Here is a 15,359-nt window from a genome sequence, read left to right on the forward strand (position 1 = left end):
CCATGACTTTTCAAAGGAGAATTAACACATGGGGCAATAGGAGTACATAAGTCCTTGGAGGCAAAATACAACGAATTTCAAATCAGATATTCTGGTTCTGGCCCAGTAGACTTATGCAGGGGATGGAATTTGAAAAGCCCTTACAGTGAAGCCAGAGGGACCAAACACAGAAAAGTGTGGGTGTTTGGGCTTCATTCCACTGAAGTAAATGACTCATGAAAATGCCCACTAATATGAAGTTGGAAAGAGACAGCCTAGGGAAAAGTTTAGTAGTGAACAAGCCATATGTAGTTTGTAAATGGCAGGTGCTCATCCTAAAGGCAATGTAGAAAAGAAGCTTTTCATATTCATCCGAGAGAACTAAACTTGTGCTCTTACTGGAGGCTTCAAAGGGTGAAAATAAGTGCTGTTTCCATTTTTTTTTTAAAGCAATAGTGAGTTTGTGCTAGTCTTTGGAGGAACAGATTTTCTTCCTTTAAGTTAACAGTTCTCAGAAAAGATGTGCATGCCAAATACCTAACATAGACTAAATGACCTTCATGCAAGCACTCAAACAACACTGACAAATCTGATAAAGTCAATATATCTGAAAATAATGATTTTAAAATTTGAGAAAGTAGAATAACAGGAATGACTGTACTTGATTTATAGAGTTCCCTTAGAGGAACTGTTTTTTCGCATTACCTGTGAGATTTTATTGAAACCCATAGTGAATAGTTAGCAAAGCAAGGCATATAAATGCTTCACCTTTCATTGAGAATTAACACTGTGTTATTTTCTTTTAGAATGAAGGTAGCCATTCTACTCCCCTCAGGCTTCTGGAAAATGTTTCAAGGTTGTTGTGAGGGAAACTGAGATTGTTTCTATCCTGTGACATATCCCAACTTAAGCAAAGACAAGGATTTTGATTTGGTAGATATCTCCTCCTCTTCATCCCACACATTGAGAAATTCTCATAGGCTTGTCTGGTCAAGAATAAAGCTGGAGAACTGAAAACAGAATGTAGCTGGTTTTGTTCTTCTTTGAAAACTCACTGTCTTACAGGCTTCAATGCTTTAATACATTTTTCAAAGAAAGAAAAATTCATATTATTCCTTTTTAAAAACCATATAATGGAATAGGCAACAGGATAACTGTAAGGCAAATCCTACTGCCACATTAACTGACCTGAAAGAATTAATATATTACTTTATGCAGGGCAGTGTAGAATCCAATACATCTTGAGTTGTTTGTGTCCTTTCTTTTGGGTTCCCCATGCCATCTCCTTTTAGGTGAAGATCGCTCTTACCACATGCTCATCACTTGCTTACTCTGTCCCATGGTTACTCTGATGCATGTTGAGTGACCCTCAAGCTGAAGTTTGGGATAAAAGCTTCATGAGCAGGTTAAATGTTTATGGTGTGTCCATGTACCGCTATTCAGTAAAATGACATTTTTTCCTTCCATTTGAATTTAAAGAACTTTATGGAGGATTGCTTTGGGTCACAATAAGAGGCTTTCATTGAAAGAGACAATTAGAACAATAGAGATATTAATATTTTGTTATAACTGTTTTAACTCCCTACTCCCTATTTAATATTAGCATTATGCATTTATTTTGGTGGTCCTGGGGATGGAAGCCTTCTACCTCCCAGACCTATTTCATAAATTTATTCTCACAAATAATTACAAAAAGAGTTAACAGTTTGCAAAGATATATCAGTCCCCTGGCAGGAAGGTACTGAGTAAAAGAAAAGCTTTGTTACCAGAATTTAGAATTTAAGGGAGTCCTTCCTAGGCTAAGTTTAATTGCAGGATGCCCTTGATAGTTCTTTAGAACAGTTCCCCAGGGCTAAGATAACACCTCAGACTTGTAACTTTCTCTCTCTCTCTTTCTCTCTCTCTCTTCTCTCTTACTCTTATCTCTTCCCTTTGTTAACTGATAGAGGATTTAGATGTAGTGGTCCCCAGGCATTTGCATTTGAATACTGTGTGTGGCAGAAAAACCATAAAGATTTCACAGGGCTAAAGGAAAGGTAATAACTCCAGTTTTCCTTTTCATAGAATTAGCTTCATGTTGCAATATTTTATAAGGATCCTATGTGGCAGAATTTTATCATGAACCCTCAATTCTCCTGTCTCTCACCTTATGCTTTCAAATAAAAAGAGAAAACTCAATAACTATTACAAGTCATTCTGACACCCAGCATTGTTTTAACATGGTTATTAGCTTGAAGATGTATTTTGATAACAAAGATTCTTGATAAAGAAATGGCTTTATAAGTTGGCCCTTGCCTGACTAGTTAAATTGGTAAAGATTCATGATTCCACTTCTCTCCTGGTTTCTACATAAAGCATATGATTTAATTGGGGCCAGGGGATGGGGATAGGGAAATCTCAGAAAGATGAAATTAATCATGGTAATAAAACAAACCTCTAGGAACTCTAGTGTATAGAAAGCATTTAAGCTCAACAAAACAAAATTAAATTTAATAAACCATTAGTACTCAATGAACTTGCATGGATAAATGTACTCTATCTTAGCATAAGCTTTATCAGCTGGTTTATATGTATTTTATAATCTATATTTGTGCTCTTTCAGTGAGAGTTCCAAAGGAGAAGATGCATTCCTAGAGTCTAAAGGGCTATGGCAAATGACCTGAGCCGAAGTTATAAGAGTGACTCCAAAGTAAACTCCTAGAAATAAAAGATTATCTGCAGTGCATATAGTATTTTGTACACACACACAGACACACACACATGTGGGCATGCACAACTTATCTGAAATTTCCAAATTATGTCAACTAATCAGAGTTTGAAAAGGCTTTGACAAACATTCTCTAAAGTTCAGTGTATAAAAAAACAATTCGAAGCATCCAAAGTGAGTGTAATAAACATTTGCTTCTTTTAAATTTTCTATAAAAGAAGTAAATAATTAAGTTTGATTTTCAGGTATCCCCTGAATATTTAGGATTACTATTGTTTTAAATTCTCTTTTATAGGAGTAATGATGTTTGCTTACGTGTATATGTGTTTACTTGCTTATACCCAAATGCACCAATATTTTTATGAAGAGAAAAGGTTATGTAGATTGGGATCAGAATGATTTTCAAAGAATGGCATGGAGATGATCAGTTTTCAAAAATCATAAGGCATTTTCACATGTACCTAGTAAAATAAGATAACTATCTTTGAAGAATAGTGTATTGCATTAGGATTTTAGAGGTTTTTCATATACTAATTTTTCTATATTAGATAGGTAAGTATAGTTTAATAGTGTGACTACTAACTACAAAGCTGACTTGAATTATTTTTAATAAGGCTGATATACACTTATGTATCTACTAAATTAAATGAAAGTTGAAATTTGTGTATGCTATGCTGAGTGTACTTGTACAAATTAGAATAAATCTAAAACTTGTTTTGCAAAGCACATTTCACTTTGTAGAATATGTTCAGAAACCTGTGCCAAGTGAGTTTTATTTCTGCCTCTTTTATCATGTAGCTTCCTTTAGCCCTGTGTGCTTATTGGACAAATTGTCAGGGTGAGTCCTCAGCTCAGGAACTTTGGATCTACAGGGTCCTTGGCTAATGTGATGAAAAAGAATTTCAGCATGCACCGGTCAGAGACAAGGACAAAGGAAAGGGAAGAAATACACATTCAAGAGAAAATGTGGGCCACTTCAAGATGAAGGCTTTTTGGAGAGTTCAGGGTTCTCTTCTTATAGTGGATTTTTGTGAAAGGCTAGAAGAGGAGTGTGAGGATGATCTCAGTCCAGTAGTCTCCAAAGCAGTTTATGGTAGTCTGGTCACCTGGTCAGTTTTAGAGTGGATGATCCTAGTCTGATAGTCCTGAGGTGCTTCCTGGTAGTCTGATGGTCTGGTCAACCTTAGGGTCCTCAAGATAATTGGGGTTCTCATTAGCAGATTGACAGATCATCTGGAACATTCTAAATTTATAGGTTTCTCAAAACATATCTGTCTTGTTATCATTGCATAGGGCGACTGTTGTTTCTTTTAGTCAACTCTACAATCCACAGGTTTCTTAGGAATTTGGGAGAGTCAGACATGGGAAAGAGAACTGATTTGCAGACTAGAGGCTATAAGCACGTCACTTGCAGGTTATTAAATTAAAGTTATATTTTATTTTTCTTCCTGTTTGTCTCCTTTCTATCTTATTTCTTCTATTCTACATAAAAACCAGGGCATGTGCAGAGATTTTCAGAGCCATAAATCTGTAAGAGTCTTTCTCCAGGTCTGCTTCGACACCTCCAAAAAGGTGTACCTGGAACACCTCCCAGCAATCATAGGTTCATGAATACTTTTAATATTGTGTTGAGAAAAATATTTATCATCACCTTTAAAACATATTATTTCTACCTTTTACAGATTTATTATTGCAACCAGGCCATCTTCTCGTGTGTTGAATGGTCACAGATTTTCTAAACAATTATGAAAGATGAAGCTCTCAGAGTATTTGAGGCAGACCCCTAGCTTGGGATTCAACAGCTTTGCTATTTAAGTGATTATTTTCAACTGCAGAACAAAGCAGGAAGCTCACTTTAATCTTCTTTTCAATAGTTATTAGCTATAGACATTTAGTTTGGGTTATAAAAGACAATAGAATAGGGTTCAACACTGTAGCTCATGGGCCAAATCTGGACTACCACCTGATTTTCATAACCATGAGGCAAGAATGCTTTTTGAATTTTTATTTTATTTTATTTTATTTTATTTTATTTTATTTTATTTTATTTTATTTTTGGGTTCTTTGTTTCTTTTTTTAAATTTTTTATTGGTGCATTATATTCATACATCATATTGGGGTTAAAAAAAAAACTTGTGTGTACATACATGTACACATCACTGATTTAACCCTACCCAAGTCCCACCCCATTCCCTCCCCATCCCTCCTTCCCTTGCTTGGCTTAGTGGTTGACTACCATATGTTTAAGTACATTATGTGTTTTAGAGATTTTCCTCTTCCCCCCACCTTTCTCCTCCTTTAGGTTGCCTTGTTTGCTCCTCTATAGGATTTCCTTTTTCATCTAGAGTTCCTTCTATGACCCATTTATCCATAACTCTCCCATATTAGGGAAAGCATCTGATTTCTTATTTTTTGTGACTGACTAATCTCACTTAGCATAATGTCCTCCAGTTCCATCCATTTCCCTGATAATGACGTAATTGAGTTTTTTTTTAATGGCTAAGTAAAATTCCATTGTGTACATATCCCACAGTTTTTTAATCCATTCATCTGTTGATGGATATCTTGACTGGTTCCATCGTTTGGCTATGGTGAATTGTGCAGCTATGAACATAGATACACATTCATTAGTTTGGTAGTTTGGTTTTCTTTCTTCTGGGTAGTTACCCAGAAGTGGTATTGCTGGATCAAAGTAGATTTGTTCCCATTCTTCTGAGGATTCTCCATACCATTTTCCAAAGTGGTTGCAGTGTCTTAGAGTTCCCATTTCTCCACATCCTCACCAGCATCTGTTGTTGTTTGTGTTTTGAATGATTGCTATTCTAGTTGGAGTTAGGTGAAATCTCAGGGTAGTTTTGATTTGCATCTCTCTGATTGCTAGTGATGTTGAGCATTTTTTTATGCATTTATTGGCCATTTAAATTTCTTCTTTTGTGAAGTGTCTATTTAGTTCATTTGCCCATTTTGTTATTGGATGCTTTGTTTTCTTAGTGTTGAATTTCTTGAGTTCTCTATATATTCTATATTTAATCCTGTACAGTGGTGTAGGTGGCAAAAATCTTCTCCCATTCTGTTGGCTCTCGATTGAGGTTCTTGATAGTTTTCTTTGCTGAACAGAAGCTCTTCAGTTTCATGCAATCCCACGTATTAATTTGCCATTTAATTTGTTGTGCCTTTGGGGTCTTGTTGAGAAAGTGTTTATCTGTGCCTATGTGTTGCAGTGTTGGACCTATGCACTCTTCAAAGAGGTTCAAGGTCTCTGGTTTGATTTCCAAGTCTTTGATCCATCTTGAATTGACTTTTGTACAGGGTGAGAAAGTGGGATTAATTTCCAATTTTCTGCATATGATTAACCAGTTTTGCCAACACAATTTGTTGAACAGGCTATCTTTTCTCCAGTGTATGTTTTTGACCCCTTTGTCAAAAATCAATTGGCTGAAAGTGTGTGGACTTGTTTATGGGTCTTCTATTCTGCCCCATTGGTCTTTGTATCTGTTTTATTGCCAGTACCATGTTGTTTTTATTATAGTGGCTTTGTAGCATAGTTTAAAGTCAGGTATTGTGATTCCTCCTGCTTGGTTTTTGTTGCTGAGAACTACCTTGGCTATTCTGGGCATTTTGTTATTCTAGATAAATTTAAGGACTGATTTTCTTATGTCTGGGAGGAATGATCTTGGTAATTTAAATGGGCATTGCATTAAATCTGTAGATCACTTTTGGAAGGATGGCCATTTTAATGATATTTATTCTGCCAATTCATGAACATGGAAGATCCTTCCATCTTCTAAGATCCTCTTCGATTTCTTTTTTCAGTGTTTTATCATTTTTTTGTAGAGATCTTTTACCACCTTGGTCAAGTTTATTCCTAGGTATTTTATTTTTTTGTGGGAGATCCTGATTGGAAGTGTTTTCTGAATTTATTTTTCAGTGGATTCATGGTTGGTGTACAAAAAAGCTTCTGATTTTTTAAGATTGATTTTGCATCCAGATACTTTGCTAAACTTGTTGATCAGCCTTTTGGTTGAGTTTATTGTGTTTTCTAAATATAGTATCATGGCATCTGCAAATAGTGAAAGTTTGAGTTATTCTTTTCCTATTTGTATTCCTCTGACTTCCTTTTCTTGCCTTATTGCTCTGTAGAGTCTCAAGTACTATATTGAAGAGAAGTGGTGATAATGGACATCCTTGTCTTGTTCCTGCTTTTAGGGGAAATTTGTGAAGTTTTTCCCCATTTACTATGATGTTGGTGGTGGGCTTATTGTATATTGCCTTAATAATGTTGAGATATTTTTCTTCTATTCCAATTCTCTGCAGGGTTTTTATCATAAATGGATGTTGAATTTTATCAAATGCTTTTTCAGCATCTAATAAAATGCTCATGTGATTTTTGTCCTTGGTTCTGTTTATATGGTGAATTACATGGATTGATTTTTATATGTTGAACAAGTCTTGCATCCCTGGAATGAACCCTACCTGGTCATGGTGTATGATTTTCTTGATGTGGTTTTGAATGCATGTTGCTAGTATTTTGTTTAATAGTTTTGCATCCAAGTTCATCAGAGATATAGGCCTGTAGTTTTCCTTCCTTGAACTGTCTTTATTCAGTTTGGGTATTAGTGTGATGTTGGCTTCATAAAATGTGTTTGGGAGTGTCCCGGTTTTTAAAATTTCGCAAAATAGTTTGAGGCATATTGGGGTTAGCTCTTCTATAAAGCTTTTATAGAATTCAAATGGGAAACCATCTGGTCCTGGGCTTTTCTTTGATGGTAGGCTCTTTATTGCTGTTTCAATCTCTTTGATTGTTATTGGCTGGATTAAGTGTTCTATATCTTCTTGACTCAGTTTAGGAAGGTTGTATTTATCTAGGAAGTTGTCGATTTCCTCCAGATTTTCCATTTTTTTGGAGTATAGTTTTTCAAAGTAGTTTCTGATAATCCTCTGGATTTCTACACTGTCAGTAGTAATTTCTCCTTTTTCATCCCTTATCTTCATAACTTGGGTTGATTCTCTCTTTTCTTTAGTTAGGTTGGCTAGTGGTTTATCTATCTTGTTAATTTTGTTCAAGAAAACAGCTTTTGATTTTGTTGATTTTCTGTATTTTTTTGTTCTCTATTTTGTTACTTTCTGCTCTAATTTTAATAATTTCCTGTCTTCTACTGGCTTTGGGGTTCAATTGTTCCTGCTTTTCAAGGACTTTGAGATGTATCGTTAGGTTATTTATTTGAAGATTTTCTGTTTTTCTTATGTGAGCACTCAGTGCTACCAATTTTCCTATTAATACTGACTTCAAAGTGTCCCAGAGGTTTTGATATGTTGTATCTTTGTTTTCATTTGTTTCTGGAAATTTCTGATTTCACCTCTTACATCTTCTATGACCCATTCTTCATTCAGAAGTGTGGTGTTCAGTCTCCACATGTTTATGTTGTTTCTCTGGGTCTTCTTATAGTTGATTTCTGGTTTTATTCCATTATGGGCTGAAATGACACAGGAAAGTATGTAACATTTTTTAAATTTGCTAGTGCTCATTTTGTGTCCCAGGATGTGATCTATTTTGGAGAAGGTTCCATGAGCAGCTGAGAAAAATGTAAACTCTGTTGTAGTTGGGTGAAATATTCTATTTGTGTCCAATAGGTCCATTTGTTTAATGATGTTCTTTAGTTCTGAGGCATCTTTATTGAGCCATTGTCTGGAAGATCGGTCTAGTGTTGTGAGAGGTGTGTTGAAGTCTCCCAGTATTATTGTATTGGGATTTATGTGTGATGTCATGTCACAAAGATTTTGATTTGTGAAAGTAGCTGCACCTATGTTTGGGGCATAGATGTTGATTATTGTTATTTCCTTTTGCTGGATTATTCCTTTGACCAGTAAAATATGACCTCCTTTGTCTCTTCTAATAAGTTTGGGTTTGAAGTGTAACTTGTCTGATATCATAGTTGCTACTCCTGCTTGTTTTCGAGTTCCATTAGCATGGAATACCTTGCTCCTGCCCTTTGGTTTGAGTTTATTTCTATCTTTACTTCTAAGGTGTGTTTCTTGTAAGCAGCAGATGGATGAATTCTGGTTTTTAATCCATTTTGCAATTTTATATCTTTTTATTGGGGAGTTGGGACCATTTACATTCAGTGTGATTATAGAGAGATAATTTTTAATTCCTAACATGTTAAGATTTTATTTCTGTTTGAGATACTGTTTATTTTTCTTTGCTTAGTTGTCTTCTGGAGTTAACATCTTGTTTCTTTGGTTCTGGCATGTATTACCTATTTTTTGTAGTTAATCTCCTTGAGTATTTTCTCTAGCGCTGGTTTTGAAGACATAAATTCCTTCAGTTGCTGTTTGTCATGGAAGCTTCTTATTTCCCCATCTAATTTGATGGATAGTTTTTCTGGGTAGGAAATTTTTGGCTTGAAGTTGTTTTCTTTCAGAGTTTGGAATATGTTACTACATGCCCTTCTGGCTTTCATGACTTGGTTCGGGAAGTCTGGAGTGGTTCTAATTGGTCTGCCTCTGAATGTCACTTAGCCTTTTGTTTTTCTTGCCTTTAAGATTCTCTCCTTGGCTTCCACATTAGTCATTTTGAAAATTATGTGGCATGGGGGTCCTCTTTTCTGATTCCTTCTAAAGGGAGTTCTATAAGTTTCCTGTACCTGTGTATCAACCTCTTGCTCTATATTTGGAAAATTTTCTGCTATTATGTTTGAAAAGATTATTGATCCTTTTGGTTTCACCTTCTTTTCCCTCCTCTATTCCAATTATTCTTAGCTTAGCTCTCTTAAAATTTGCCCATATTTCTTCATTGCCAAATTCCTGCTGCTGGATATTTTTTCTAAATTAGAGACTATGCGTTCATTTTTGGAGTGATCATCTTCTAGGAGTGAGATTCTATTCTCCATGTGGTCTAATCTGTTTTTTATACTTTAAATTGAGGTCTTTACTTCATTGATTGCATCCTTTAGCTCTTTTTGACTCTCTCTGAATTATTTTCAAAATTCCTCTATTATTTCTACAGTTATTTTCCTGATTTGATCTTCTAGAGATCTCTGAAATTCTGTGTTTTCAGGTTCTGATGTTGTGGGGTTGTAGGCATTCATTGCTCCATTGTTATTACTCTTTCCCATGATTTCGGAAGATTGTGCCTGCTCTGGGTTCTTCCCTGGGTCACTACAACTTCACTTAAGTTCCTCTGAATATCGAGTCTGTGGTATCTCAGTCACCACTACTCCTTTACTGGGTTGTATTGCAAAGTATCAGACCCAGGGAGTCAATTGAGGCTTCTTTAGACCATGGGTGTGCCAGGCTGGACATTCTCTCACAGGGAGCTGCAACTATGGTGTGATATCTCTGTTGCTGCCACTTCCCCACTGGGTTGGACTGTAAAAATCTCTGACCCAGGGAGACTGTTTGCATAAGTCCCTGGTAGTGCAGTACTGGGATTTCTCCTCTAGGGGCCACAATTTGATTCATGGTTGTTGAGTGTGCTGATGGAGCTGTAGTGGACTCGGTGAACTCGCTGCTGCCACCGCTGGCAATATGGCACCACTGCCATGCCCTCAGCTGTTATGCTGGTGTATTTCTTCTCTGGTTTTGAGCTCCTTTCTGAGTCCCTGCAGGGTGTGCTGAGCCTGGCCCCTGGGAGCTTTAGACGCTCCTTGCTTGAAAAAAAACTGCTGAATTCAGCCCAACTGTTCTGCAACTGCTCACCTCGGCTTGCTGTCCACCCCTCCTCTCTAGAGCCTGGTGGCTTGTTGAGTGCACTGATCTGGAGCCATCCGGTGAACTCGCCACTGCTGCCTGCAGTATGATGCTGCTGCTGCATCCTCAGCCCTGAAGCTGGCGTATCTCCTCTCTAGTTTTGAGCTCAGTTCTGATTCCCCCTCCTCTCTGGAGCCTGGTGCTGTGAGGGAAGATGGCGCCGGTGTGGTTCTGCAACACAGCTCCGGCCATGACACTGCAGGCTGGTTTCTTTCCTGGTGTCTGGTTTTACTTCCAGCCCTATTTTTCTCTGTCCCTTGTATCCACAGTTTTTATTTCTCTGCTGATGGTGTTTTCTGGCTATGAAAGGTGCTGATTTTGTGGTAACAGAGATCGATTGCTAGCGGGACTCGTAAACGCTGTTTTTCTCTGTCACCATCTTCGCTTTTTGAATTTTTAGATGGCCAAATAAAAGTAATACTGTGCAACACATAGAGACTATATGGAGTCAAATTTCAGTGCTGCTAAATAAAGTTTTATTGGAAGATGGCCACACTTATTCATGCCGATATTGTCAATGGTTGCCTCTGCCCTATCATGGCAGAGTGGAGGAGCTGCAACAGAGGCCACAGAAGGCCTGAAAGCCCAACATATTTACTATCTGTTCCTTTACAGAATAAGTTTGTCAGCCCCTTGTATGACAGATTATAGTCTAACTTCTAGGTTAGTAAAGTCACAAGGATTCCAGTTACTCCCAGAGAACATAAGACCACTGTTGTTCAATAGTAAATACAAAGTATGAATCTTCAGGAATATTTTAGAAAGCCAGTTCTGTTCAGATCAATGTGGTTGTTGTATTTGAAAGAATAGGGTTCATGATGACCTATTTCCTCTGGCAAAGATAAAAGTATGTCCTTGATCATTAGCCTAATATAAGAATAAGAAAAGAGATAGTCACAGGGGCCACCCAGGGTACTCTCATGCCTCACATCTTCCCCACCTAGTCCTTCTATTTGTCTCCTGCTTAAACTTTAGCTAGGGCATTGTAGGAATATATGATTGTTTTTCCTACAAGCATCTGCATATAGCCAAGAAAAAGTGTCAGTGTTCAAAACAAAGTTCTTAAATAAGGATCCCTTCAACCACTGGAATAAATAGAGGGAAAATAGGAAGGGAAGGAAGGAAAGAATATCTGAGCTGACCTTCTTGCTTTCTCAAATATTCACATGTAGTAATGTAGTAGAATGTATATATAGTACATATAGTAACCCTATATAGTAAACAGTATAGTAAATCCTAATATAGTAAAATAGCATATTATTATTCAGAGAGAGAGAGAGAGAGAGAGAGAGAGAGAGAGAGAGAGAGAGAGAGAGGAGACTGTAAATGATAATGTGCCAGCAAACATTTATTTTCTCTTCCAAGTCTTCCAAGTGTTCTTCTGTGATTCTACACTAGATATGGTAGTGGGGAGTAGTATTTACCTCAGAACCCTGGGGGTCCTTGGCTTCCATGGTGAAAAGAATTTCATCATGAGCTATAGAGACAAAAACAGAGGTTTAATTCAAGAAAAGTAGAGATACACATTCAAGGGGAAATGAGGACCACTTCAAGAGTGTGAGAGCAACCCCCAAGATATTTATAATCCTTTTATTATAAGGGACATAAAGAGGGAGTGGCTAGGGGCACATAACAATATGGGATGGCTATATTTCTTTGAATTTTCACTCTGACAAAAGGTGAAAATTCCTTTCAGATAAGAATCCTAGAAAACTGAGGCATGAAGCTGGGGTTCAGAGCAAATGTGTGACTCCTCTGGGATCCAAGCAGATGGGGTACAAGGCTTTGACATAAGGTGAAACTATTTTTTGGAATTTAACTGTCTCAGGAATTTCAAGTATGAAGCTAGGCCATTATGATTGAAAATGTGGCTCCTCCAGGGCATTGTTTAAGAGGAAACAAGCTTTGAAAAGTGAAACTCAGGATTATGAAGTTTATATATTTTAAAACTATATTTTCTCTTTCTTCCTAATTTGACTCCTTCCTACCTAATATTTTATTTCTTCTATCCTACCTCATTTCCATGTACCAAACAAGCACTTCTCTGCAAAATCTTTAACTAGTCAAAATTTCACCAGAGAATAGCATTTCTGTCCTTACTGTAGGAGTCCTTATGAAAAGCAGTGACCTTTAATACTTTGTGTTGTCTTAATCATAATAAAGTTATTGTCCAAAAGGTTACCATATTTTTCACTGAGAATACTATATCATCTGAAAAAAGCTTGTAGGAACCAAGTGTCCAGCTAATCAGTGTTGAATAAACACCTGTCATTGTGTTATGATACATGCTGTTGCAGAGTTAGAGAATTATCACATATGACCCTTTACTTGCAGGTGTCTGTATCCAATTGGAAAAGCAGAGTTCACACATACAAGAAATATATAAGACTTGCAGTCATATGAAAGTTTAAACACAAGCATAAAACATGTTCATGTAATTCATATATCATTTCTGAGAAAGGGGAAATGAGAATTGAACCATATATTGTAGAAGTTTATGATCTTAAAAAATAGGGCAAAGGAAGTAAATGGACATTCCCAGACAACAGAAAAGATAGAAGGAAAACATAAAGAAAAGAATCACTAAACTAGCACTAATGGCTCAAGTAGAAATTGAAGTCTAAAGGGAAAATTTTACATTATGTATATAAATATATCTACATATTTATACCTATATATTTATGCATTATGTAATATATGTAAAATCAGTGAGGTTCTCTGTGATATATATTATACAATCATACATAGATTCTTTAGTAATATATAATGACCAAGATCCCATTTAAAAACAGGTGGAGCAGGAGGCTTTTTGTTCTGGTTCAGGTCATAAAGTAATGGGATACAAACTGAGTGTAAGTGGTGTGGATGGAGAGGAAGGGCAAAGCTGATTTATGTGTCAGAAAAAGAAAACCAACATTAAAGGAGTGGTCAGAAACCAATGTTCTAGCATGAGAGGTCAGAAAGATAGTTGTAAATATGAGATATTGCCATCTTGTATCTTATTAAGAGGTATGACTGCAATGCACCAATAAAAATAGAAAAAATATGGGGTATCAAGAAAGGGAAATCATATGGAGACATGAATATGATGAGAGATTCTGATGCACTGAATTTGAGGAGATGAAAGGACATGCAATTGAAGCAATTTTAAGGCCATTTAAAAGTCTGTAACTTAACCAGACATGATGGCACACAGAGGTAGCTCAAGAGGAACTCAGAGATATAATGTCCCTAGATTCAATTCCCTAAACCCCTTCCCCCAAAAATATTGATGATAAGATCTTGGTGCCATCATGCTTACCAAGGGATAGAAGGGTCAGATATTCTAAAAACATAGAAACAAGATACATCATCACCTCCCAAACTAACAAAGTAGAGCATTTCAAGAGATGGCAAAGAGAATACTAAGCATGCCCACACATGTGCATATGCATATACTTAGCCTAAGGAAGGTGAGGACTAAGGTCAGACTTAAGATCTCAGAAGGCCATGGGTAATACACCAAAGTAGTTTAAGTGGAGTGTTGGAATGTAAATCAGCCTGACCTACACCCACCTTTGTATAACTTTCCACCTATTTTGTAATCATATCTATTAAAATTGATTTTTAATTTTTTAACAGTGATTTTTTTACTTTTGTTTTGCTCTATCTAGGAATTTATCATATTTTGCTACACAGAGTAGCCCATCTGCTGTCATTCTGAATCTGTGGGAAGCTCGTCATCAGCATGATGGTGACCTTGACTCGCTGGCCTGTGCCCTTGAAGAAATAGGGAGGACACACACAAAACTCTCCAACATTACAGAATCCCAGCTGGATGAGGCCGACTTCAGCTACAGCAGGCAGAATGGACTCTAGTCCATGTCCTTTCATGAGGCAGAGTGATGGTCAACTTTGGGACATTTGCTTTCAATGGGAAAGAAAGAGGCAGCTTTCTGCCCTGCTATTTGGGGAATTTTGCCTTTATTTGTAATCAGTAAAATCTCCTGGTTGAAGAAACTGAAACGTACATGATTAGAACCTGCGATTAAGGAAAAATTGAAAGCTTTCTTAAACCTGAGAGTGTTCTGCTGTCTCCTCTGTATCACACACAGGCTAACACTGGTGCCCCACTCAGATTTGGCATGTCAAGGATAAATGTGAGGGCTTATCCAGCTAGAAAGAGTGGTGCAGAGATGAGTTACAATAAAGCTGAGAGGCAGAAATTAAGTGCATGTATTGAAACAGGTTTTCAATGATGTGCCACACTGGCATCGATGATGTCTGGAATCACCTTAAAATTGGCTTTAGGCATAAAACAGAGTTGTCAACCCATTTGTGTGACTTCACTAATGTTAAGGAGGGGTTTAGAATTTAGAGTATATCACACCAGCATCAATTTCCTATCTATACTAGCCACTGAATGGAGAGCAGACCTATCTGGTAAGATAGGATACCAATGAGTTCTTGGAGTATACCTCATCTTCATTTTTTTTTTCTCCCCAGAGAAAAACTGACCCATTTCCCCTTCCTGGCCCATTGCAACAGAGAATATTCAAGGAACATAACCAGACTTTTGAATATGAAAGTGTAGTTTTTGTAAATTAACAAAGCAAGATCATCTCTATTCCCAGCTAAATTTCTCAAACTGAAGAGTTATTACATGAATACAGTTATTACAAGAACAGGTTATTACTTAGGTCCAGGGACAGGAGAGGTGTGGGCAGAACCAGGAAAACACTAACTGCAGATGGCATAGGCATAAGCTGGAGGGCCAGGATTGACTCTGTTCTCTTAACATCTTTGTTATAAGGAAAAATGAATTTTATTGTACTTTTTAATCAAAATCCTTGGAATTTTCTAAACTTCTGGAAGTAGATCATCACAAAATCTTACAATAGAACTGTGTGGCATCTTACATTCACTTCTTGAGAAATTAGCGGAC

At 36.9% G+C, this 15,359-nt stretch overlaps 1 protein-coding gene across 3 annotated transcripts in view; it reads left to right on the forward strand.

Annotated features, from left to right (window-relative positions):
- Positions 1-14,293, forward strand: part of UNC5D (unc-5 netrin receptor D) — a gene marked incomplete at both ends in the record, with an annotated part of 663,802 nt that extends 649,509 nt beyond the window's left edge. For all 3 annotated transcript variants that reach the window (XM_080710801.1, XM_080710802.1, XM_080710803.1), the window contains one exon: positions 14,089-14,293. In XM_080710801.1, coding sequence (XP_080566927.1) covers positions 14,089-14,293 — 205 coding nt within the window. The remainder of the gene's footprint in view (positions 1-14,088) is intronic.
- Positions 14,294-15,359: the final 1,066 nt, after the last annotated feature.

The sequence above is a fragment of the Muscardinus avellanarius genome (assembly GCF_963383645.1).
Source record: "Muscardinus avellanarius genome assembly, chromosome: 14".
Taxonomy (NCBI): Eukaryota; Metazoa; Chordata; class Mammalia; order Rodentia; family Gliridae; genus Muscardinus; species Muscardinus avellanarius.